This window comes from Sorex fumeus, unplaced genomic scaffold (assembly GCF_029834395.1).
Source record: "Sorex fumeus unplaced genomic scaffold, SorFum_2.1 ptg000034l, whole genome shotgun sequence".
Classification (NCBI taxonomy): Eukaryota; Metazoa; Chordata; class Mammalia; order Eulipotyphla; family Soricidae; genus Sorex; species Sorex fumeus.
The window spans coordinates 40,451,953-40,475,482 of NW_026606091.1; the positions used below are offsets into that span (position 1 = coordinate 40,451,953).

The following is a 23,530-nucleotide window of genomic DNA, read 5'->3' on the forward strand; positions in this document are numbered from 1 at the left end:
TCATATTATTGATTCAGCCCCTAAAAAGTTTTCTTAATTTGGTCAGTATCACAGTTAAGTGGGAACAGAGAATTTAAACACAAATATTAGTGTTTTTGATGTTAAGAAGCTAAAATATTAAACTCCATTAGAGATTTGTCATTGATTATTAATAGTGTTAAGCCGCTCTTTGCTTTTTATTCTTTTTATCCTTTCACATGTTTTTGTTGGTGTTATTTATGAAACTGTTCTTTGTTGTTTTAAGCCTAGTAAACTCTATCATATGTATGTATATATTTTTTTTCAAGTATTTTTCCTGGTTTATAATTTGCCACTTAACTTTATAGCATGTTTTGATGTTATATTTTTTGATACTCCCTCCTTGATATGTTACTACTTAATTTCTAGGTAGACAGATACAAGAATTGCTCTTACTAGGGGGCTTTGATTTTTAACCCCATCATAAATAACCCAAGATTGTGGGAATATTAATGTACATGTTCATCAAATACTGTTTTATGTGAAAATTTTTTAAATAAAATTCTAGTTTAAGATACAATTTTGATGTCTAAGTTAATTTTTCCAAAATGATTAACAAATTATGTCAGTATTACTCACTCAATGCCCCATTAACCAAAAACTCATCTTAATTATATGTTAAATTCATATAAATGACTCCTGTTTTGATTCTTTCTCTGGGGAAACAATAAAGCATAGTTGTTAAAAGAATAAATTCCAGTCTGGGATTAATTCTCATCTGTTCTACTTATTAGCTATGAAGTCTTGGGGAAATTATGATCTAAAAATACTCTACTTCCTTATCAGGATAAAAATGCTTACTTAAAAATAGTAGGATTAGTATACTACTGGAAGATGAAGCTACCAACTTTTTAAAATGTTGACTTTTTTTGTTTGTTTGTTTGCTTTTTGGGTCACACCCGGCGATGCTCAGGGGTTACTCCTGGCTCATGCACTCAGGAATCACTCCTGGCGGTGCTTGGGGGACCATATGGGATGCTGGGATGCTGGGAATCGAACCTGTATCAGCCATTGTTGGCTGCATGCAAGGCAAATGCCCTACCCACTGTGCTATCGCTCCAGCCCCAAAATGTTGACTTTTCTTATGGACAAATTTAAAATTTTTGCTTCATGTAAAGCTCTAAGATAATATTTGTGTGTAATGATTTATTTCCTTTTTAAATTTTATTTATTTATTTTTGGTGGAGCACACACCCAGCAGTACTCAGGGCTTACTCCTGGCTCCGTGCTCAGAGTTCACTCCTGGTGGGGCTCAAGAAACACATGGATTTCAGGGGATCAAACCCAGGTCAGGTTACTATTGTACTATTTCTGTATGGTGTTTTCTTTTTCTCTTTTGGTTTTTGTGCCACACTTGGCAATGCTCAGGGCTTATTCCTGGCTCTGCACTCAGGAGTTACTCCTGGCGGTCCTCAGGGAACCTTATGGGATGCCAGAGATAGAACAGGGTCAGTCACGTTCAAGGCAAGTGCTCCACCCACTGTACTATCTCTCCAGTTCTATATAGTGTTTTCTTGATTCAAATTTTAGGAAAGTAAAAATTCATCCTCAGTATTCTATTTTTTAATTTAATTATTAAGGTAATATGATTTATAATAATGTTAATGTTTGTGTTTTTAAAAGTTGTTGCATCAGCCTGCCACCACATTACCCAAAGCCCTCAGTTTCTCCTAACATAGGACAAGAACCCAGAATTTTATAAATTTTGTTTACTGATTGTATCTAAATCTGATTTTCTTTGTCCAGTAGACAATATATTTATTTATTTTCATTTGGAAGAAGGGGCAAGTGCTTGGGACACCTGGCAGTGCTCAAGGCTTATTCCTGGGGTCAGTCCCGGGGTCCCAGGGGACCATAATGGGTGCCAGAGACCTAACCAATGTTGGCCGCATACAAAGTAAACATCTTAGCCCCCATACTATATCTGTGGTCCCTTTTATTTATTTTTAAATAAAGAAAATTCACACAGTAATTATTTACTATTAACTTAAATGTGAACTGTTAGCAGAGTATAGGGTTTGTTTTGTTTATTTTGTTTTGGGATCACACCCAGTGATACTCAGGGCATACTTCTGGCTCTGTGTTCAAGGATGCTCCTGGTGATGCTGGGAGATCCACCCTGTACGACCTCTCCATCTCCATCTCTGAGTATAGGGATTTTTGGGTTTGATTCATTATGTTTTGGAAGGATGGGGGTCTCTCTGGCTATTGTTCATTAGGCTTGGTAGCAGTGCTAAGGGTCATAAGGGTTACACCGGGCCTCTACCTAGCAGTATTTAATGGGGGCCCATGTGATGGTTTCTAACTCAAGACTCAAACATGCACTCCATCCCTGTGAGCTATCTCCCAAGAGTCAGTAAAAGATTATTAAAAAAGTGATAGCCTTGATCAATAAAAAATGATAGATCAGTATTACCAGTATACAAAAACCTTGATTCTAGTTATCCTTGAACTTTAACTTATCTAGAAAGACCCTTGTGTGTATTTGAGTTGTAACAAGGTTGAAAAGTTGGTTTTGTTTTTGATTCCCATTCTAGTAGTATTACTGTTGAAGACTACAAAGCTTTTTAGGCTTTTTAGAAGAGCACTATAGTCATTGCTTAGGGAAGAAGAGGGTTTGCTATCTTGGAGTTAAAAGACCAACTTTGTCTATTAGACCTTTGCCTCAGAATTACTTCTGACTAGCTTGAAACATTAAGTCTTTCTTTGATCTCCTGAATTGAAGTCTAAATATTCCAGTTATCTAGTATTATTAAAAATTATCCATTAAGGCTGATAAAATTCCATAAATGGGTGAAACTGGCATTTTGGAGTATAAATGTAAGGTTTCCTTGCTGGGATTTCTGTTAATAAAGTTTCCTATTATTATCCTTCTAGAATGGAGCTGGCTTATCAAAAACCAAAGGAAGCCGAATTGGATTTGATAGTATGCAATGGGTACGTACAACAAGCAGAAATTCCACTTTATAATGTTCATTTAGTTCATTTGATTACATATTCAATAAATATTTTTAATTGATGTTTATAGTAATAATTCCCTTAGTGGAAAATGAATATAACTGATAATGACCAGAGGCAGACCATATGCTAATAGCCTCAGATACAATATCTTACTAAGTTTATATGGTAGCTTTAACATGTCAGTACATATTTTTATCCTGAATACACCTAGAGAGATTAAGGTTAATTGGCCTCTAAGTGCCTAAGTCCAGATTCTGTCTTCCTTCAGAAGTTTCATTCACTGTACAGTGATGTACAGTGATGCTTCTCCAGTGAATAGATAATACAAATTAGAATTGAATTATGACTAAGGTAAATAAAGATTAGGAATCAATATCCTATTCAGTATGTCTTCTTTTTAAGATACAGAAAAGTATACTTACCTAGCAGGGCAGATACCAGGATCCTGGAGGTGATTTTCCCAGGGCAAGCCCTATCCATTTCACTACGAATGTACTGACCCCTGTTATTTCCCGAAATATGGGAAACTCCACTGCATAATTTATGGCAGTCGGGGGCTGCATTCATGCTATCCGCTGAAAAAGGAAAAAGAAAAGATATGGAAAAGTAACATTAATTCAGCATATACATGGTTTGATTTACAAATTTTGGAGCCTGTGTATTTATAAAATATATCTTCTTATCCCTTTTTCAGTTAAATTAAGAATGAACAACAAAGCTCAACTACTAATAAAAACCTACATTTATCCTGCTCTGTACCCATTTAGGATATGCCAAAGTATATCCGTTGACATATGTCCCTTATTCTTTTTTTAATCAGGGAAATGAAAGTCTTTAGAAATGGGCTCTCAAATCACCATGCAACAATAAAGTAGTGAAAATGTTCAAAAAAAATTTTAATTAATAGCTCCTATAGTATAAAAGACTTCTTTATCTAGATTACTTGACAGCATATTGTTAACATTCCCAAACCTTCAATGTATTAATCAGCTAATGGGGATATAAGTTTGCTGATATATTTAAAAGTAGAAATTAGAGCTAAGAAAAGCTTAAGCGAAAAAAAGAAAAAAGAAAAGAAAAAATTCAAAGAAAATTGATAACCCCATCTTATTCAAGGAATGAATGATCCTTGAGATGGGAAAAAATAATGGGTTAAAAAAAATTGTTTCCAAAAATAAATAATTTATTTTGGAAGGAAATTAAAAACAAACATTAAAGAATACCTTACTATATCCAATTTGTTTGTTTGTTTGTTTGTTTTGGGACTATACTTGACTGTGCTCACGGTTTACTCCTGGCTCTGTGCTCAGAATCGCTCCTGGTGGGTTTTGAGGGACACTCTTCAGTGCTGGGGATCAAACCCTGATTGTCATTGTGCAAGGCAAACACTTTAACTCCTGTTCTGTCTCTGTCCCTGAGTTCTTCTTGTTAATTCTATTGCCCAATACTAAAAATCACTCCTTGTAATATTTGCAAAATCATTTGAAAGGTTACCAAAGTATTTTTGTTCTAATATTTTGGAAGGAATAAAAAATGAAGTTCTGATCAATAAATGTATTCATCCCTGAAAAAATTATGGAATAAATTATTAAACTGATGACGAGATCAGTTAGAAAAGAAAATGAGGGGGGCTGGAGAGATTGTATAGCAGGAGGAGTGCTTATCTTGCATGCAGCTGCCCTTGGTTTGATTCCCGTTGCCCCATACCATCCCTGAGTCCCACCAGAAGTGATCCTTGAGCGCAGAGCCAGGAGTAAGATTTGAATATTGCCGGGTGTTGACTAAAAAAACAAAATGAAAAAGAGAAAGTAAAATGATTATTTCTACAAACAAGTTGTGACTATTTTAGGTTCTGTTAAAATTATTGTACACTGGCAGATGAATAGGGTGTTACTGTCTTGGTGTATCTTATTTTCAATAAGACATATTACTTTCTTGTAAACAAAATGAAAAACTAAAAGACAGATTATTAAAGTTATGTTTATTTAGAATTAATTGAATTTAGAATCCTTTGTCCATCTATTTCCAAGGAGCATTGATGATTATAACCATCTGGAAGGCATAATTTGAAGGTGTTATAGAACTCTTCTTGACCCTGCTCTCATCTGTATTTATGTTAATAATTACAGTGAAGCCATACATGTGCTCACTATATTTGTATTCAACACCAATTTGAAAGATTTATTCTGTAAGCATTTATTTAATACTGATGAACCAATGTTGGTCTTCTTACCACTTCCAAGACAGTTTCTTTCTCTTTCATTCTTCTAGTGTAAAACACACAAAACAATACTAAGGAAAATAAAATTTGGTAAATGTTATTGTAAAAATTTAGAACTGCTACTTACTTCAAAACACCACTCGAAAAATGAATAAAGGGACAAAGGGACTGGAGGTATAGGACCAGGATAAGACACTTGTCTCGCATGCCACTGACACCAGTTTTATTCCTGGCAACAAATATAGTCTCCTGAGTAGGGCTAGAGGTCCATTTGGAGTACAAAGCCAGGAATAGCCCCTACGCATCAGGTGTGACCCAACCCCCTAATCAAAACAAAAATAAAAAGGAAGGAAGGAAGGAAGGAAGGAAGGAAGGAAGGAAGGAAGGAAGGAAGGAAGGAAAAGAAAAGACAATGAGTAGGCATGCCATAGACCAGAAATATAAGCAGGACACATCTGATAGAAGACTAGATGAAAGATAAAGAACTCATAAATTTCAATAATAGATCTTATGTTCGTACTTTTTATCAAATTGAAGAAGTATCCTATTCCTGGTTTGCTGCATTTGTAACCATAGTTAAGTATTGAATTTTGTCAAGTACTTTATTGAAATTATCATAGAACTTACTCCTTTTATTCTGTTGACATGGTATATTTCTTTGATTTTCAAATCTAAAATTAACCTGTCATTACTAGGAAAAATTATACTTATATAAGTGATATTTCCTTTTTTTCTTTTTAGTCTATTATAACTACTGTGTTATAACTACTGTGCTGGAGCACAGTGTGTAGGGCGTTTGCCTTGCACATGTCCTACCCGGGTTTGATTCCTCCATCCCTCTCAGAGAGCCCGGCAAGCTACTGAGAGTGTCCCGCCCGCACAGCAAAGCCTGGCAAACTACCGTGACATATTTGATATGGCAAAAACAGTAACAACAAGTCTCACAATGGAGACGTTACTGGTGCCCGCTCGAGCAAATCAATGAACAGGAGGACAATACTATAGTTCTACAGTGCTATAACTACTGGATTGATTTCCTAGTATACTGTTAAGTATTTTTTAAATCTGCGTTTGAGGTGTCATAATTATTTTTGTAATATCCCTATCAGGTTTTACTATTAGGATTATCTCGCCTGCACGGCAGAGCCTGGCAAGCTCCCCGTGACGTATTCGATATGCCAAACACAGTAACAACAAAGTCTCCAATGGAGACGTTACTGGGCCCACTCGAGCAAATCGATGATCAACGGGAGAGCCTTTACTTTACTTTTTACTTAAAGAAATATGTACTAGATAATATGTTTTGTGTATTTTTATTATAGTATACTCTACCTTATAAATATTTGTTTATATGTCTCAGTAGATTGCAAATTTCTGAAGACCTTGGGTAGTATATTATTCATTTGCTTATTTTTTTAGCATGGTGCACATTGAGTAAAATACTCTTTGCAGTTCCTCTGCCCCTCTTGGAGAGCCCGGCAAGCTACCGAGAGTATCTCGCCCACACAGCAAAGCATGGCGAGCTACCCATGACGTATTCGATATGCCAAACACAGTAACAATTGTCACAATGGAGACATTACCAGGCCCGCTCGAGCAAATTGATGAACAATGGGAGGACAGTGACAGTGACTCTTTTCAGTTTATAAGTCAGTGAATAAATGTTTAATAGTTTCTTGTATAGATTTAAAATAATTAAGGGGGTATTTTTATTTTAAACAGCGTGCAGTTAAAAAGTTTATTATGGTAATGTCCAGCCAAAATGTACCAGTGTTCCTTATTGATCCTTTGATTCTGGAATTGATTAACAAAAACTTTGAACAAGTCAAAAACTCTTCTCATGGCTCCACTTCAGAATGCAAGTTTTTTTGTGTTCCAAGAGACTTTACTGCATTTGCACTTCAGTATCACCTATGGAAGAATGAGGTAAGATGATTTGCTTTCCAGTAATAGAACATTGTGTTAAATGTTTATAAAATGTACATAAATTGATTTATAAAATGTACATAATGTACTTTTATAAAATGTACATAAATTGATTATCCCAATTTATATGTGACACATTAACATTTTTTTCTTGAAAGCTTTTACTAAATTATGTTAGGACTATCTTTACAATGAGCAGAATACAAGTACTAATGGCTTGTATTCTAGGAAGAACCTAGGAAATTTATTTTTCTTATGCAGTAAGAGGCTAAAAGACTTTGAGTATTAGTTCATCTGCCCCCTGATATTAGGGCTTGCATCACTAAAGTTTTATCTTCATTTCTCTTGTCTGGAGATAGCTCTGAGGCATCACATCCATGCTTAGCATAGTAAAATGAAAAAAAAAAAAGGAAAACAATGAGTCCTACCATCTGTTCTTTAAAGCATAAATTTTCTCAGATGGTCTGTCAAACTACAACTTAGAGTTCACTACCAGAACTGTAAATTGCATGTATTCTTATAGTAAAAGAAACTAAAATGGAAGATATTTAACATTTCTCTCAGCGTAGCGAGAAAATAGGAAAGGTTATGAACATTTACTTTATAGATACTAACTAGAGAACATCACATTGAGTCTTTTCATTCCAAGAAAGAAGTTTGATTACTTTTTGTACAAAGTGTTGGTGGGGCTGGAGAGATAGTACAGTGGATTAGTTGCTAGTCTTGCGTGTGCCCGACTTGGGTTTGATCCGTAGCCTCCCGCATACTCCCTTGAGCCATGCTAAGAGTGATCCCTGAGTACAGAGCTAGGAGTAATGAGCATCTCCAGGTGTGATTTCTCCTCCTAAAATAATAAAGTATCTTCCTTAGTGGAGTATGTAGTTCTTTTTCAGGTACTTTTCTCTTTCTTTAACACCACCATTCCCTCACTACCATCATTTAAAAAGCTCAGGCAAGGGGGCTGGAGTGATAGCACAGCGGGTAGGGCGTTTGCCTTGCACACGGCCAACCTGGGTTCAATTCCCAGCATTCGATATGGCCCCCCAAGCACTGCCAGAAGTAATTCCCAAGTGCATGAACCAGGAGTAACCCCTGTGCATCATCAGGTGTGACCCAAAAAGCCCCCCCAAAAAAAGCTCAGGCAAGTAACCTCCAAAATGTTTTATTTAATTTAGTTTTGCTATTAATATTTGCTCTGAAGTATTTAAAATTGATGTTTCTTTGTTGTAGGAAGTTTGGTTTCACGTAGCTGAAAGTATGGGATTTCAGTGCCTCAAGATTCAAAGCAAAGATCCCCGTCTAGATGGAATAGATTCGCTTTCTGGAACAGAAATTCCCCTTCACTACATCTGCAGATTAGCCTCTCATGCTGTCCATGTGGTGGTCTTTCATGAGAGGAGTGGCAACTACCTCTGGCATGGCCATCTACGACTTAAAAGACACGTTGACAGAAAATTTGTTCCTTTTCGAAAGTTACAGTTTGGCCGTTATCCTGGAGCTTTTGATAGGTAAGTTCAGAGCCCAAGAAGGCATGTAACATCTATATTATTCAATCATGAATTCTCCTTAGAAACGAGATATATAATTTTCATGTATCAGTTTAAAAGTATATATTCAATAGGAAGAAACTCATGCGCGTGTGTTACCAGAAAATATATATGTGTACATACATATGCATATATATATATACATACACATATATACTCATAGCAACATTGTTCTTAATGACCCAAATAAAAAGTTATGTACTCTTACTGTGAGGTATTGCAGTTCAGGGAAACAAATGAATCTGTGCTCTGTGCAACAATGTAGATGAATCCCACAGCAGAGAGTGACAGAGATAGACATGAAAGAATGCAGATTTTGTGATTATATTTACAAAAAGTTGAGCACAGGTTCAAGAGTTTTGATGGATGTAAACTTACATAGTGAGTGCCACTTGGATGGCCTGGGGAATCCCCATCACTGTAATGCTAAATAGCACTGAATCCTTGGGCCCTCACATTGAACACTGAGAATCATTGGGTGTGACACAGGGGCCTTCTGAGTCCCATTTTGGAGCATGCCCCCAGTTTTTTTAAACTCAAAGTATTATAATTCTGGGGCCAGAGCAATAGTACAGGGGGTAGAGCATTTGCCTTGCACAAGGCCTGCAGACCTAGGTTCAATCCCCTGCATCCCATATGGTCCCCCGTGCACCGCCAGGAATAATTCCTGAGTGTAGAGCAAGAAGTAAAGAAGTAATCCCTGAGCATCACTGGATGTGACCCAAAAAGCAAAAAAAAAAAAAAAAAAAAAAAAAATTGTAATTCAATAAAATTTTTGTCAATAGACAAATACTATGCATGTGTGCCAGTCCTTAAAAATCCACCTCTACATTTTATAATTTTTAATAAAAAGCAACATAAAATACTCATATTTGGGAATATGGAATCCCAAACAAGATTAATTTCTAAATTAGCATTTTGCCCATTAATGAGACACCCCCTCAGGCTATTGTAATTTTCCCGTGTGTCTTAAATATTCACAGACCCTAAGGATTGCTCAGCAGTAGAATGCTTTTGCAATCTTGAAACCAGGGAGGCCATGCATTAGATCCCTGGCACTGAGTTTGATTCTGACATACCCCAGTGTGATCACAGAAACACTGCTGTGTGAGCTCCCTAATGCTGCAATAAAGTGTTTAATCTCTGATGCATCACATCTAAAGTGTGTGACATCCAGCCAGCCCCACAACTGGGTGTTGTAATTCTGCTGTGTAACCGTTGGCAAATCCCAAAACCTAAATAAGTGTGAGTACCGTAACCTTGTGTGCAACTGTGTGAGCACTGTGACGGAAAATGTGCATAAGCATTACAACTAAAGAGTATAACTCCCAACTAGCACTGCAAATTTAAGGAAAAAAGAAAAAAAAAAGAAAGAAAAAACACCACAACTAGCATTGCTGTAATGCATTTCCTATCATTGCAGAAAAACAAACAAACAAACAAACAAAAACAGTGAAGAGTGAAGGGAGGGTGGGAGGGAAGAGTGGGGGAAAGGGAAGGGATATTCATTTTTTCTTCAAGTATTGAGAACATTTCCCTAAAAGAGAATTGGGTGCTATTTTGTCATGTAATTTTTTTGCCTTAAAGTACATAATAGTGAAAAAATGTTTTAATCACTTAATCACTTAACTTCCTGTTAGTCATCGATTTGCTCGAGCAGGCGCCAGTAACGTCTCCATTTGTCCATGTCGCGTGCTAGTGTAGCCCAATGGCATCTGTTCGCTCTGGGAACATGAAGAGCCTCAAACCGATCGTTCATGATCTTGACAAAGAAGTCTGACCATCTGGTAGGTGGGCGGCCACGCGGTCTTTTGACATCCCGTGGAATCCAGTCGGTAACAGCTCTAGTCCAGCGGTCCTCTTTAAATCTCATTATGTGACCATCCCATCTGATTTTCGACAACTTGGCAAATGAGACAGCTTCCCTGATTCTTGATCGTCGACGGATGTCGGAACTCCGGATTCTTTCTCTCATTTGAGTGAAACGTGATATTCCAAGCATAGATCTTTCTATTCTTCTTTGGGAGACCTACCTGAATAGCGTTCTCATCTTGTTTGCGTAGGGCCCAGGTCTCTGAGGCATATGTTAATGCAGGAAGAACAGTGGAATCAAAGAGATGTGCCTGGAGCCGGAGATTCTTCGTCCTCTTAGCTATTTCTTGGACGTTCTTGAAGGCGTTCCAAGCCGCTCTCTTCCTCCTGCGCAGCTTGGGTGCCAGGTCATTTGTCATGTTGACCTCTCGACCTAGGTAGACATAGCTGTTGCATTCGGAGATGGTCGTTCCATTGAGAGCGAATGGGGCGTCAGGAACAAGGCTGTTTCTCATAAACATTGTCTCCGTAAGATTCAGCTGTAGTCCTGCCTTTCCACACTCACGGTCAAAGTCGGCCAGCATTTGTGCCGCTTGGCTGATGTTTGGTGTTATTAAAACAATGTCATCAGCAAAGCGGAGGTGGTGTAGTTGCCGACCATCTATCTTCACTCCCATTCCTTCCCATTCCAGTCGTCGCATGATGTTCTCGAGGGTGGCACTGAAGAGTTTCGGTGAAATGGTATCACCCTGCCGAACCCCTCTCCTAACATCAACGATCACTTCTTTGTAGAATGGTGAAATCCTGGTAGTGAATCCGCAATACAGCTCACGGAGGATCTTGATGTATTGGGCTTGAATGCCCTGACTGGCTAGGGTTTCAATGACCGCTTCCATCTCAACAGAATCAAAGGCCTTCTTGAAATCAATGAACGTTAAACAGAGCGGCATCTTGAACTCCCGAGAAACCTCAATGAGCTTGGTTATCGTGTGGATATGGTCAATGGTGCTGAATCCTTTGCAGAACCCGGCTTTAAAAATGTTTTAAAAGACATTAATCAAAGTATATAAAATTCAACTGCTTTTAGTCATCACTTTCACTGTCTTATTAAAAACTTACATTAAGGGCCATAGATAGTAAAAGGATTAAGGCCCTTGTCTTATGTATGGTGAACCCCAATTTAATCTCCAGGACCACATTTGGTCTCCAGAGCACTGCCAGAAGTGATACTTGAGCACAGGGCCAGGAGTAAGCATTGAGCACCATTGTGAATGGCCCCAAAACAAAAGAAGCAGAAAAACCTAGGTTATAAAAGATCTATGGTATTTTATTTATTTATTTATTTATTTTTTTAAACATGGAAGAATTTTATTGTTTTTCGCCCTACCTTAAGATGATACTCTGGTGACCATTTATTTAATTGAATACAATTGGCTATGGTATTTTAAATATGCAGTAACTAAAGAAAAGATGCTTGAAAATAATTTGTATTGTTTATGTTTTATATCTTAAAGAGGCTGTCGGTATTCTCGACTCAGTCATTATAATAAATCTTAATTTTTATTTTCAGGCCAGAATTGCAACCACTTACTGTTGATGGTCTAGAAGTTCTCATTCCAAAAGACCCAGTGCACTTTCTAGAAGAAATACCACACTCGAGGTTTATTGAGTGCAGGTATAAAGAAGCTCGAGCATTCTTTCAGGTAGAATTAACTACGTTTAAAAAGTCAAATTTTGTTTATTTTCATATTTCCAGTGTGAAAATGAAGGAATTTATGGAAAGGACATTTTTAATATATGGTTTTGTTTTAATTTTTTAAAATTAAATCAGCCATTAATCTTAACTATTTATTCTTTACTTGAATGGTTTAGTATCTATAGAGACCTTGTTTTATTTGGATAAACTTTTTAATAGGCTTAAAATAGGCTTTAAAATAGGCTTTAATAGAGAGAAAGCACTGGCTTCTGCTTTCAGTTAGGATAGGCCATATACTTTATAAATATGATATATTCTGTTCTTGAAGTAATCTAAATAGAATGAAGCCACTGTAGAAGATGGACCTTGTGGATTTAGAAAAGATTTTATGAAAAATACAGTTTTTCTCAGAGGGTTGGCACTGCAAATGAATTTTTGTGACTTTTATGAAGGTTTTTAAAGATAAATGCTATACAAAGACCAAGTGCTTTTGAACTTTACTTTATTCTGCTGCTCCTGCTTTCATTCAATAAACATTTATTGAAAAGCCTGTTTTCCAGGAAGTCGGCTGACCCTGGGGATATAAGGATGATTTTGAAGCACATGAAAGTTTATCTCTAAGAGATGACTTGAAACAGAGGTGCAGTGAAAAAATAATCAAATTTACAATGGGGTTTGATACCCCATTCTTTCCGTTAGCTCTTTGTTTTCATGGACTCCCTTCCAAGAAAAGTCTGAAGACCTTATTATCATTGACCAAGAGTTTAACACACACCAATGCAGGTTGTGCTGATCTCCAAGAACTATCTGGTAGCCTACAAGAGTCTTCCTAGCTCTACCCCTGAAATCTGTAATTTGCTTAGATAACCTCATAGTTGAAAAGCTGAAAAACCGGAAAACGACATGAATGGGTGTTCTCTAGTGGACAGGTGCTGCCTATCCTGTTCTTCGGGCTACATAGCTACAGGGAACAGAAAAGTGTGACTGGTGCTTGATCTTGACTATTCACTTCCTGCTTAGAGGAGACTGGGTTGAGCTCACAGGAGGTAGCTAATGAATTGTAAATGTTTGTCTTAAATTTCCCTAACTAGCTTATGTGAAATTCTTAATGGGAGATATCTTGTTTTATTCTAATGCAGTAGCTGGCACAAGGAAAACATCCTATAATTGTGGGGAAAATGCACGAGTAATAGGCTGTTCATCCAATAAAAAGATTTTGATGCTTTTTGGTAATGAGTGTTTTCAAATTAAGAGTACTATACATAGCTTTGGCCACTTGATGGCGCCAATTTACAATAATTGGCATTGATCAAGCAGTGAATTCATTTAATACATCTAATAAAGCAGCCTCCTAGTTTTTAAAATAACTTTTAGAAACATGTGCTTCTAGAAAAGTTAAAAATATAATACAAATAATATTTTTTCCTGAAACATTTGGGAGTAAGTTCCATATCTCAAATAATTATTTCCTAAAAAGAATATTCTCTTTTATACTTTTTAAATATAAAAATCAGTAGATAGACCACAAATCATTACCTTTTAATTCCAATTAAAGTTTTTTAATATTGCACTAGTAATAAAATAAAAAGAAGCACTTTAGAATCACATGTTATTTTAATTTTCCTATCTCTTTAGTCTCCCTCAGTCTAGAAAAGTTTTTTTTTTCCTTCTATGATTTAAATATATTTGAAAATTACAAGATAGATATTGTGTAAAATTCCTTCATTTGAGATTTATTTTGTTTTTCTTGATGTTGGAGTCATGTCTTCATACGGTGCTCTTCTCATGTCCTAATAAAAACTGCATGATTTTGATTTTCCTCATCACTATTGATACATTGATTACTTGATTAGAATGCTGTCTGCTAGCTTCACCCCTGTAAACATTTTATTTCTCCCATTTATAACTAATAGATATCTGGTGTGAAGGTACTGTTCTTTTTCATTTTATCTTATTTTTTTTATAACTGAAGTAACATGGTTATAATAGTGGCAATGCTTATGCTTTTGGTATACAAAGTTATTGCACCATCAGAGTGCCAAAGTACACTTATATAATTGAATCCATTCCCTGAAATAAGACAAATATTTATTTTCAGCAGAGAAACAAGCTGAATCTACAGGATGATAGTTTAATAGCCATAATTGGCAGAGTATGAACCAAATATTAGTTCTCTAACTAACCTTACAACTTCAGGCTTTTACCACTATAGCATGGATCATTTTTCATTAAGATCAGAACATTCTTTATTCATATGTTTTAAGAGAAGTTATACCTGGGGGAATGTTTTCATCTTGAAGGGATCCCACATACTTTATCTATTCTGGAGAAGGCAATCCACTTCCCATCTTTCTAAGGGTATTTTTTTCTTATCCTTCAGTCCAGTCCTCTGAGGAACTATATTTCATCTAATTATAAAAGAATGACAGAATATTTTATGAGCACAGATTTAAGAAGAGATTAGCCAATCTCTTATGCACATATAAGTATTTATTTCCTACATGTCTTGCAAGCACCATTCTAAAGGTGTACATAGAGTGATGGAGAGATTCTATTCACACACTTCAGGAACCATGCAGAGGTTCCCAAACTAATTTCATTTATGGCCTCTTTTCAGACAAGAATTACTCAGAACCCCTTTAGAAAACTACCTTGGGGCTAGAGAGCTAGGACAGCAGGTAGAGCACTTGCCTTACACACAGCCAACCCAGGTTCTGTCCCCACATGGTCCCCTGATTCCCCCCAGGAGTGGTCCCTGATCACAGAGCTAGGAGTAATCCCTGAGCATTGCTGGGTGTGGTCCAAAACCAAAAAAGAAAAAGAAAGAAAACTATCTCATTTAAACAGACAAACAGGAAGAACTTTCTAGTTGCTTCTAAGGCTACTGCTGCCCTCCAGATTTGCTCCAGTACCCAGCCGCTGTGGAGCACAGTATCACCCATTTTAGGAAACACTGGTCTAGTGGAAGAAAGAAAAATGAAATCAACAAATTAAATCTGAGAAGATAGTAAGAGTATCTGTATCAGTGGATAAGATTAAAAGCTCATTGAATATAGTACTTTTTCTGTCTTTGTACTGTATTTAGTACCAACCATAATTATTTGTTTGATAGTGTTGAACTGGAAGAATAAAGACGTATTCTTTTTTGGAATATCCGGAGTGAATACGACAATTGAAAGATTTTGTTAATCAAAGGTGTTTCAGACAAATGAGGTGACATATATAATGGTACAGAGGCTTAGAAAGTTATAGTATGTTTGGGGAGTTATAATACAGGATATTGCAGTATTATGTATGAAGTGTGAGGAGGGTAGAGATGAGAAGGGACCAATAGAATAGTCACGGACGGAACACAAAATGTCCTTCTCTGTCATGCCTACAAGTTTAGATTTTGTCTCTTAGGTAATAAAACATCACCGAAAAATTTATAGAGCTTCCCTCAGTTGCAGAGCAGTAAAAATGAAAGATTAAAGTCCAAAACAGAAAGACAGAAAATCAGGAAGGCAGGAAGTCTAAGTAAATGGAAATATTCATATAGCACTTAGGAATTTGTGACATTTTTCTGATATTCATTATCTTAATCTTCACAGCAGTCCTGCAGTGTGTAATTATTATGCTCTAGTTACTGATGAGAACATTATATCTAAGAAAGGTTTGTTCTTTTATTTAGCAGAAATTCAGGCTCTCTTATAGATAGTGGAGATACAGTGATAAACAGAATGAAGTCATTTTCCTCATGAGTTTATCAATGCTCGGCATCAGAGTTAAAAAGAAATGGGGCTAGACTTGACCAGATAATCTGATTCAAAATCCCAGGCTCTTCCTAGACTCTAAAGACCAGTTGAATCAGTGAATGATGAAAATGTCATTGGATGCATTTTGTTTCAGGTACCTGTAGCGCTCATAACTAGCCTTCTTCTAAATAGTATTGTAGAAAAAGGAGTGATAGTTATATGTCTCGTCCCTTGGAATCCTGGCTATATGCCCCTCTCTCCTTTAATTTTTCTTTCTGGAAACTACTTTTATAATTTGACTTTGATATGTGACTTGCAGGGAACTCAGAAACTTGACTTTTGTAATAGAAATAAAATGCAACCAAAAGAACCAGCAGTAAATAATTTTTAAAAAATCAATGTGACCGGACTGTTTATAACACTTTAGAAGTTATAACATTTCTATTGTGTGTAATTTATTAATATTATAAAAATATTTATTGTGTCTGTAGCAATACCTTGATGATAATACCGTGGAAGCTATGGCCTTTCGGAAGAGTGCAAAGGAATTGTTGCAACTAGCAGCCAAAATTTTAAACAACTTGGGAGTACGGTTCTGGCTCAGCAGTGGGACTTGTCTAGGTAAATACTTGTCAGTTTATGTTTTATTTTTGTCATTTTATTCATTTTTGTTGTAGGGATTGAAATTAAAAACATCTTGAAATGAAAAAATAATATTTGGGGCCAGAGTGATAGCACAGCGGGTAGGGCGTTTGCCTTGCATGTGGCCGACCTGGGTTCAATCTCCAGCATCCCATATGGTCCCCCAAACACCGCCAGGAGTAATTCCTGAGTGCAGAGCCAGGAATAACTCCTGAGCATCACTGGGTGTGATCCAAAAAGCAATAATAATAATAATAATAATATTAATATTTGAAGTGTTATATTAATTGAAGATAGAGCGTATGGAAAAAGAAGTGTTTATTTCTTTAAATAAATTAATTTGAGAAAGAGGAAGGCCATATTTATAATTGTCAGGAATTTGAAGTAATGTGTGTAGAGTTTATACTTGTTTCCCAGCTAGTCCTTTGATTATCATTTTATTATTTCTATCAAAAAGATTGCTCTTGATCTTCTTAAAATATTCTCTTTTTTCCTTCCATATCTCAAAGACAGCTTATATATTGCATCAAGAGTTCCTAATGAGAGGAAAGTAACAGGAAGTGTTATGGGATCGTCTGTAAAATTTTCTAGGTATCAGTGGTATCACTCTTTGTGCTTTACTGCTTTACTACCTTCTGTTTATTCTGAGATGGGAAAATACAGACTGCTGGAGTTCTCAGGAAAGTTGATGTTATAATTAGAAAGATTTCTAGATCGCAGCTTATTGTCCATAAGATCAAACTTCTTTAAACTTATAATTATTTGAATCTTAAACTTTGCTCTATTTTTAATCAATCCTTCTTATTTATATGGTCACGGTCACGGTCCTCCTATTGTTCATCGATTTGCTCGAGCGGGCCCAGTAACGTCTCCATCATGTTACTGTGTTTGGCATATCGAGTACCTTACAGGTAGCTTGCCAGGATCTGCCGCACGGGCAAGATACTCTCGGTAGCTTGCCGGGCTCTCTGAGAGGGGCGGAGGAATCGAACTCGGGTCGGCCATGTTGGCTGTGTGCAAGGCAAATGCCCTACTGCTGTGCTATTCTTATTTATAGCTATAGTTAATTATAACTGCACTTGTTATTTCATGATAATAACTATTTATACAAAAACTGGGCTGGAGTGATAGCACAGCAGTAGGGCATTTGCCTTGTGCGCAGCTGGCCCGCCCGAGCCGGGTTTGATTCCTCAGCCCCTCTCAGAGAGTCCAGCAAGCTACGAGAGTATCTCGCCAGCAGGGCAAAGCCTGGCAAGCTACCCGTGATGTATTCAATATGCCAAACACAGTAACAACAAGTATCATGATGGAGACGTTACTGGGCCGCTCGAGCAAATCAGTGAACAATGGGAGGACAGTGCTACAGTGCATACAAAAGCTAATTCTCTTGCTCTTATAAGGTTGCTATGTAAATGTCTAATTCAAGAGACTCAAGCATGAAAATATAAATATAATGTTATTACCATTAGAAATGGGCTGAAGCAATAGCACAGTGGGTAGGGCGTTTGCCTTGCAAGCAACCAACATAGCCGACACGAGTTCGATTCCTCTGCCCCTCTCGGAGAGCCCGGCAAGCCACCGAGAGTATCTCTCCCGCATAGCAAAGCCTGACAAGCCACCTGTGACGTATTCGGTATGCCAAACACAGTAACAATTGTCACAATGGAGAAGTTACTGGGCCGCTCAAGCAAATCGATGAACAACGGGAGGACAGTGATAGTGACCATTAGTAATATAATAGTAGCTTGCCAGGCTCTCAGAGAGGGGTGGAAGAATCTAACTCAGATCAGCTGCGTGCAAGGCAAATGCCCTACCTGCTGAGCTATCGCTCCAGCCCGCACGGAAAGCTTGGCAAGCTGCCCGTGATGTATTCAATATGCCAAAAACAGTAACAACAAGTCTCACAATTTGTTGTGATACGTTACTGGTGCCCGCTCGAGCAAATTGATGAACAAAGGGAGGACAGTGCAGTGCTACAATATAATAGTAATTTAATAATTATATTGGTACATATAAAACATAGATATATTTGAACACATTTTAGTATGCTCACATATCATATGTTCTCGAAAATTGTCCTAGACATTAAACCTTGGAAAATTTACATAATTTTTCCTGTCAAAAAACTTGAAGCTAGAGTCAGTCCCCCAGTAAGGGTACATTCCACATATTTATGATATATATCTTAAAGTTTAACTTATGGGAGCAAAATTGTTTTGTGGATTGGGCCATCAAAACTCCTTCTTAATTATTTGTCCTTAATTGTTTTGAATTTTAGCCCCATGATTTTCTTGATTCAAAGGAATTTATAAAATGACAGAGTTGGGTTAGATGATATTCAAGGAGCCTTCCATTTTTCTTTTCTTTGGAGGATTATGGGCTTCCATGCAGTGCTGAGAGGACCCAGGGACAACTCCCAGCAGTATTGGGCCAGTTGGGTTGGACGGTTCAATGCTAGGGCCGGAGGATGTGATGCAAGTTTGTCCCTGCAATGCTAGGGACCACCAGAGTTATCTCACCTTCCTGGATCACCTAGCTCACGCTCAGCAGTGTTGTGGGCCTCCAGAATAACACTGGTTGGTGCTTGGGGGCGCTTTGTGGGGTTTATGGTGCATTTAAACAGGCTCCTGTACATACAAAGCACACAACTCTGAGCCACGTTCAGTTTTCCCATCCCTCAGAGCCTTCCATTCTTAAGGATCTTTCCTTAACACATTTGGATTTTTAAAAATTCATTGATATATTATAGTGTTCTTCTCACACTGGAGGTCGAATCCTGTCCTATACCTCCAAAGATCTATGTTGAAATGAAATTTAGAATTGCAAACAGTATCAACTAGTAGCAATTTCAGTAACGATAAATGCTGACAGTTACTTACTTTTAAAATAATTCAGGGGCCAGGGAGCTAGTCCAGCAAGTAGGGCAGTTGCTTGCACGCAGCCAGTCTGGATTTGATCCCTGGATATGGTCCCTCAAGGCTTCCAGGAGTGATCCCTAAATGCAAAGCCAAGAGTAAGCCCTTAGCACACTGGCTGCGGCCCCAAAACAGAACAAAAAATTGCATGGAAGATTAGAAGGATAGTAGGGGAGATCCAGTAATCCTTGATAATATTTAAGTATTAATTAATTTTTAGAACAATACTAGTAGCTAGTTGTGAAGTAGATACATAGTAAAATACCGAGAATTATTTTTAATTGTGCTTAAAATTGAGATGGGTACTATTCTTTTATGGGCTGGAGCAATGGCACAATGTGTAGGGCATTTGTCTTGCACGCGGCAACCCGGGTTCTATTCTTCCGCCCCTCGGGGAGAGCCTGGCAAGGTACCAAGAGTATCCCACCCGCACAGCAGAGCCTGGCAAACTCCTCGTGGTGTATTCCATGTGCCAAAGACAGTAACAAGTCTCACAATGGAGACGTTACTGGTGCCCACTCGAGCAAATCGATGAACAATGGGACAACAGTGCTACAAGTGAGTGCTACAGTGCTATTCTTTTATAAGTGGCCCATCACATGCAAGCTGGCTGTTCATTTCTACAAACTACTGCTCAGGAAAGGAGTACTGGTTGATGTTGGCTAGTGCCAGCAGCGGCCCACCCTTAAATGTGGTTTAACCATAGAAATTCCAGTGCCAATATCAATCTACTAAAAATAATTAAACTATATTTTAAAGCATAATTTAAGTAGCCTCCATCTTAAAAGGTTTATCATTAAACTTCTCAAACCTTTTTTAATTGAAATATCAATAGTAACTTAAAATTTTTATTTATTGATTGATTGATTTGGGGACCACACCTAGCAATGTTCAGAGGTTACTCCTGGTTCTGCTCAGGAATTATTTCTGGCAGTGCTTGGGAGACTATGTGGGATGTTGAGGATAAAATCCAGGTTGGCTGTGTGCAGGGAAAATGCCCTACCGCTGTACTATCTCTCTGACTCCAACTTAACATTTTTAAATGGATAGTTTCATAATATTTTAAAAGATAACAATTTATTTAGAAGTTAAAATCCACAAATAAGAATGTTTGTGTTCAGAGTAGTAGAAAAATGAGTGTTCAGACTAGTAGAAAAAGATGAAAGATAAGTTTTTTAACGGTGGCTAACTTAACTGTGGACATTAGTTTGGGAATTTATTATTGTTTCTGTAGGGGCTATCCCCGGCAGGGTTAGAGTCAGGGCCACACTTGGTGATGTTTTGCTCTGCAGTGAAGATTAGTGTTCTAGCCAGTGCTACGATATTCAGGGGTCACCAGGACTACCTGTAGTGATGATGTGGCAGGGAAGGGATGCAAGGTGGACTCGGGGATCGAACAAGCTATTCTGCTAATCTTGTACTCTAGCACTTGGGCTCTCTTCTAGACCTATGTGATTTATTTTTTTTAAATAAGGGATTTAATTTTTTAAATGATTGAAGGAAAGCACCCACATATAACCCTGGGAAATGAAATCCACTCTTAAACATATTCATTATAACAATATTTTTCCCCAGAACTTAGGTTTTTTAAAAAAAAAATTCTTGGGGCTGGAGCAATAGTCCAGTGGGTAGGGCATTTGCCTTGCACACGGCTGACCCGGGTTCGATTCCCAGTATCCCATCTGGTCCACTGAGCACCATTAGGAGTAATTCCTGAGTTCAGAGCCAGGAGTAACCCCTGTGCATCACCGGGTGTGACCCAAAACTCAAATAATGATATAATAATAAAATAAAAAAGTTTCTTATTCTTTTTCTTCCTCTTTAGGGTGGTATCGACAATGCAACATTATTCCTTACAGTAAAGATGTTGACCTAGGAATTTTTATACAAGACTACAAATCTGATATTATTTCAGCATTTCAAAATGCAGGACTTCCACTCAAACACAAATTTGGGAAGGTCAGTAATAAAAATATGAGTTATCTCCTACGTACCATATATTTTTGTCAAATCATTCTCAGGAGACCCTGGGTCCCCATGTGTGATTCGTGGGCCAGCCCAGCAGTCTGTATCACAAGGATGGAGGATGTGATGCTGCTTGGGCCCTGCTACCTGATCCACCAGAGCAGTGCTGGGGATCTTCAAGGTTAATTCTAGTGGCTCTTGGGGGTCTCCAGGGATGCATCCAGTGATTCTTGGGAAACCATGTGGTACCAGGAATCAAATCCAAGTTAGGCACATGCCAAATATATGCCCCCAAGTGCTATACTATCTACTGTATCCTGACTCCACAGCCCTATGTCTTAAAAGTTTATAGGGACTGGAGCTATCATACAGCGGGCTGCTAAGATCGTGCATACCTTGCATGGAGCTGATCTGGGTTTGATCCCTGCAGCCCCATATGGTTTCCTGTGCCCCATCAGGAGTGATCCCTGAGAAAAGAGCCAGAGTAAGCCCTGACCTTACTCTGTAGGGTCCAAAACAAAAACAAAAAAGGAAAGGTTTATATTAAGCACCTTACAAGATAGTTAAGAACCTTTTATCACTAATGTTGAGTAGGATGAGTATGGCAAAAGTTTGTTGCCCAAAGCGAAGGGCTGATCTCTTATGATAAAATTATTGCCATTAGATTGCCTATAACATATAATATACAGCAATATTATAAGTAACATTCTATCCTTATATTCTTTTTTATGAATCATTTAAATTTATTTTGACTTAGACAGAGATATTATCATGGTTAAAAATTAGAAATATACAATTATTTAAAAATTTAAAAACATGCTTACTTGAATTTCTTTCATATTTTGCTTTATCTAGGTCAAAACAAATTTCTCAGAGATCACTTAGAAACAGATCATTGTAACTTAGATGAAATTTCCTTTTAGACAATTTGATTCCTACACCCTGTTTCCATGATTCCTTGCAATCACCTTACTCTTAATTCCCTTTTTCTAGGGAGATATTTTCCTATAAATCAAGCAGAGCTATGTTTAAATCACCACAAAATTGCTTCCTTCATCATAATAATCCAGTTTATTAAAAAAAACTTAATAATACCTTCTATGAATTTAAAATTAAAGTAGTAGAACATTTCTCACCACTTTATGCCTGTGTTCTGCACCTGTAAAAAAGATGAATAAATTACAGTCCTTATCCTTGAGGACTAATTGGGAGGAGAAAAAACCCATAGTTATTATATGATTAGTATTATAATAGACAGATGCTTTCAAGCCCAGTGGAAATAATTATTTTAAAGATTTTTTTCTTCTGTCATTTTAAGAGTGTTTTTATTTAGTTGGGGGGTTTCCGAATGGTGCTCAGGAGATCTGGGTGCCTCGCCTGGCGATACTAAGCCAACCAGGTCAGCAGTTCAATGCAAGGACCCAAGGATGTGGTGCTCGGGCCCTGAAATGCTGTTGGTTACCTGGGTCACCCTGGTGGTGTGCAGGGACATTCAGTGCTGCACCTGGTGATTCTCTAAGTACCATGTGGAATCAGTAAATGAACAGGGCTGTACTTCTGCAAGGGATGCCCCTTAACTCTTGTGTTTTCTCTTAGGACCTTTTTTGTTTTGGGGTCACACCTGGTAGTCGCCATTCATTGCTAAAGGGTTGCTCCTGGGTGGTGCTTAGGGACTGAACTCAAGACACTCACATTTAAAGCAGGTGCTCCAGGCCTTTGAGCTATGTATCCTGCCTCTATATGATTTTTTAATTTAGTGATCTTAGAATTGTTTTATGGGTGACTTAACTTCAGCTTGTTTTTTTCTTTCATAGAATTTGGTTTATCATTAGTTTACAATACCATAGAAATCCAGGTATAGCATAGAGCTCTGTACCTGCCACCAAAAAAAGTGTTGTCTAACTGCTACAATATCATTTTATTCATTCCTCCCATAACCGCCGTTTTCTCTCTGGTAACCACTACAGTTTTCGCTGTTTGGTTGCTGGGTTTTTGGGTTTTTTTTTTGCTTTAATTTTTACGTTCCACATCTGAGCAAAACCATTTAGTAATTCCCTTATTTATTTCAGTTAGCATGGTCACCTGAGTTATCT

The 23,530-nt window shown here is 37.5% G+C and overlaps 1 protein-coding gene and 1 non-coding gene across 3 annotated transcripts in view; both read left to right on the forward strand.

Moving 5' to 3' along the window:
* FKTN (fukutin) overlaps window positions 1–23,530 on the forward strand; it is a 100,934-nt gene that overhangs the window by 11,349 nt on the left and 66,055 nt on the right. For both annotated transcript variants that reach the window (XM_056117334.1, XM_056117333.1), the window contains exons 3-8: window positions 2,896–2,955; window positions 6,923–7,126; window positions 8,357–8,634; window positions 12,056–12,188; window positions 16,407–16,536; window positions 21,298–21,431. In XM_056117334.1, the coding sequence (XP_055973309.1) occupies window positions 2,896–2,955; window positions 6,923–7,126; window positions 8,357–8,634; window positions 12,056–12,188; window positions 16,407–16,536; window positions 21,298–21,431 (939 nt within the window). The remainder of the gene's footprint in view (window positions 1–2,895; window positions 2,956–6,922; window positions 7,127–8,356; window positions 8,635–12,055; window positions 12,189–16,406; window positions 16,537–21,297; window positions 21,432–23,530) is intronic.
* Window positions 3,394–3,557, forward strand: LOC130026759 (U1 spliceosomal RNA). Its single transcript, XR_008792939.1, has one exon. It is a non-coding gene; the product is annotated as a U1 spliceosomal RNA (small nuclear RNA).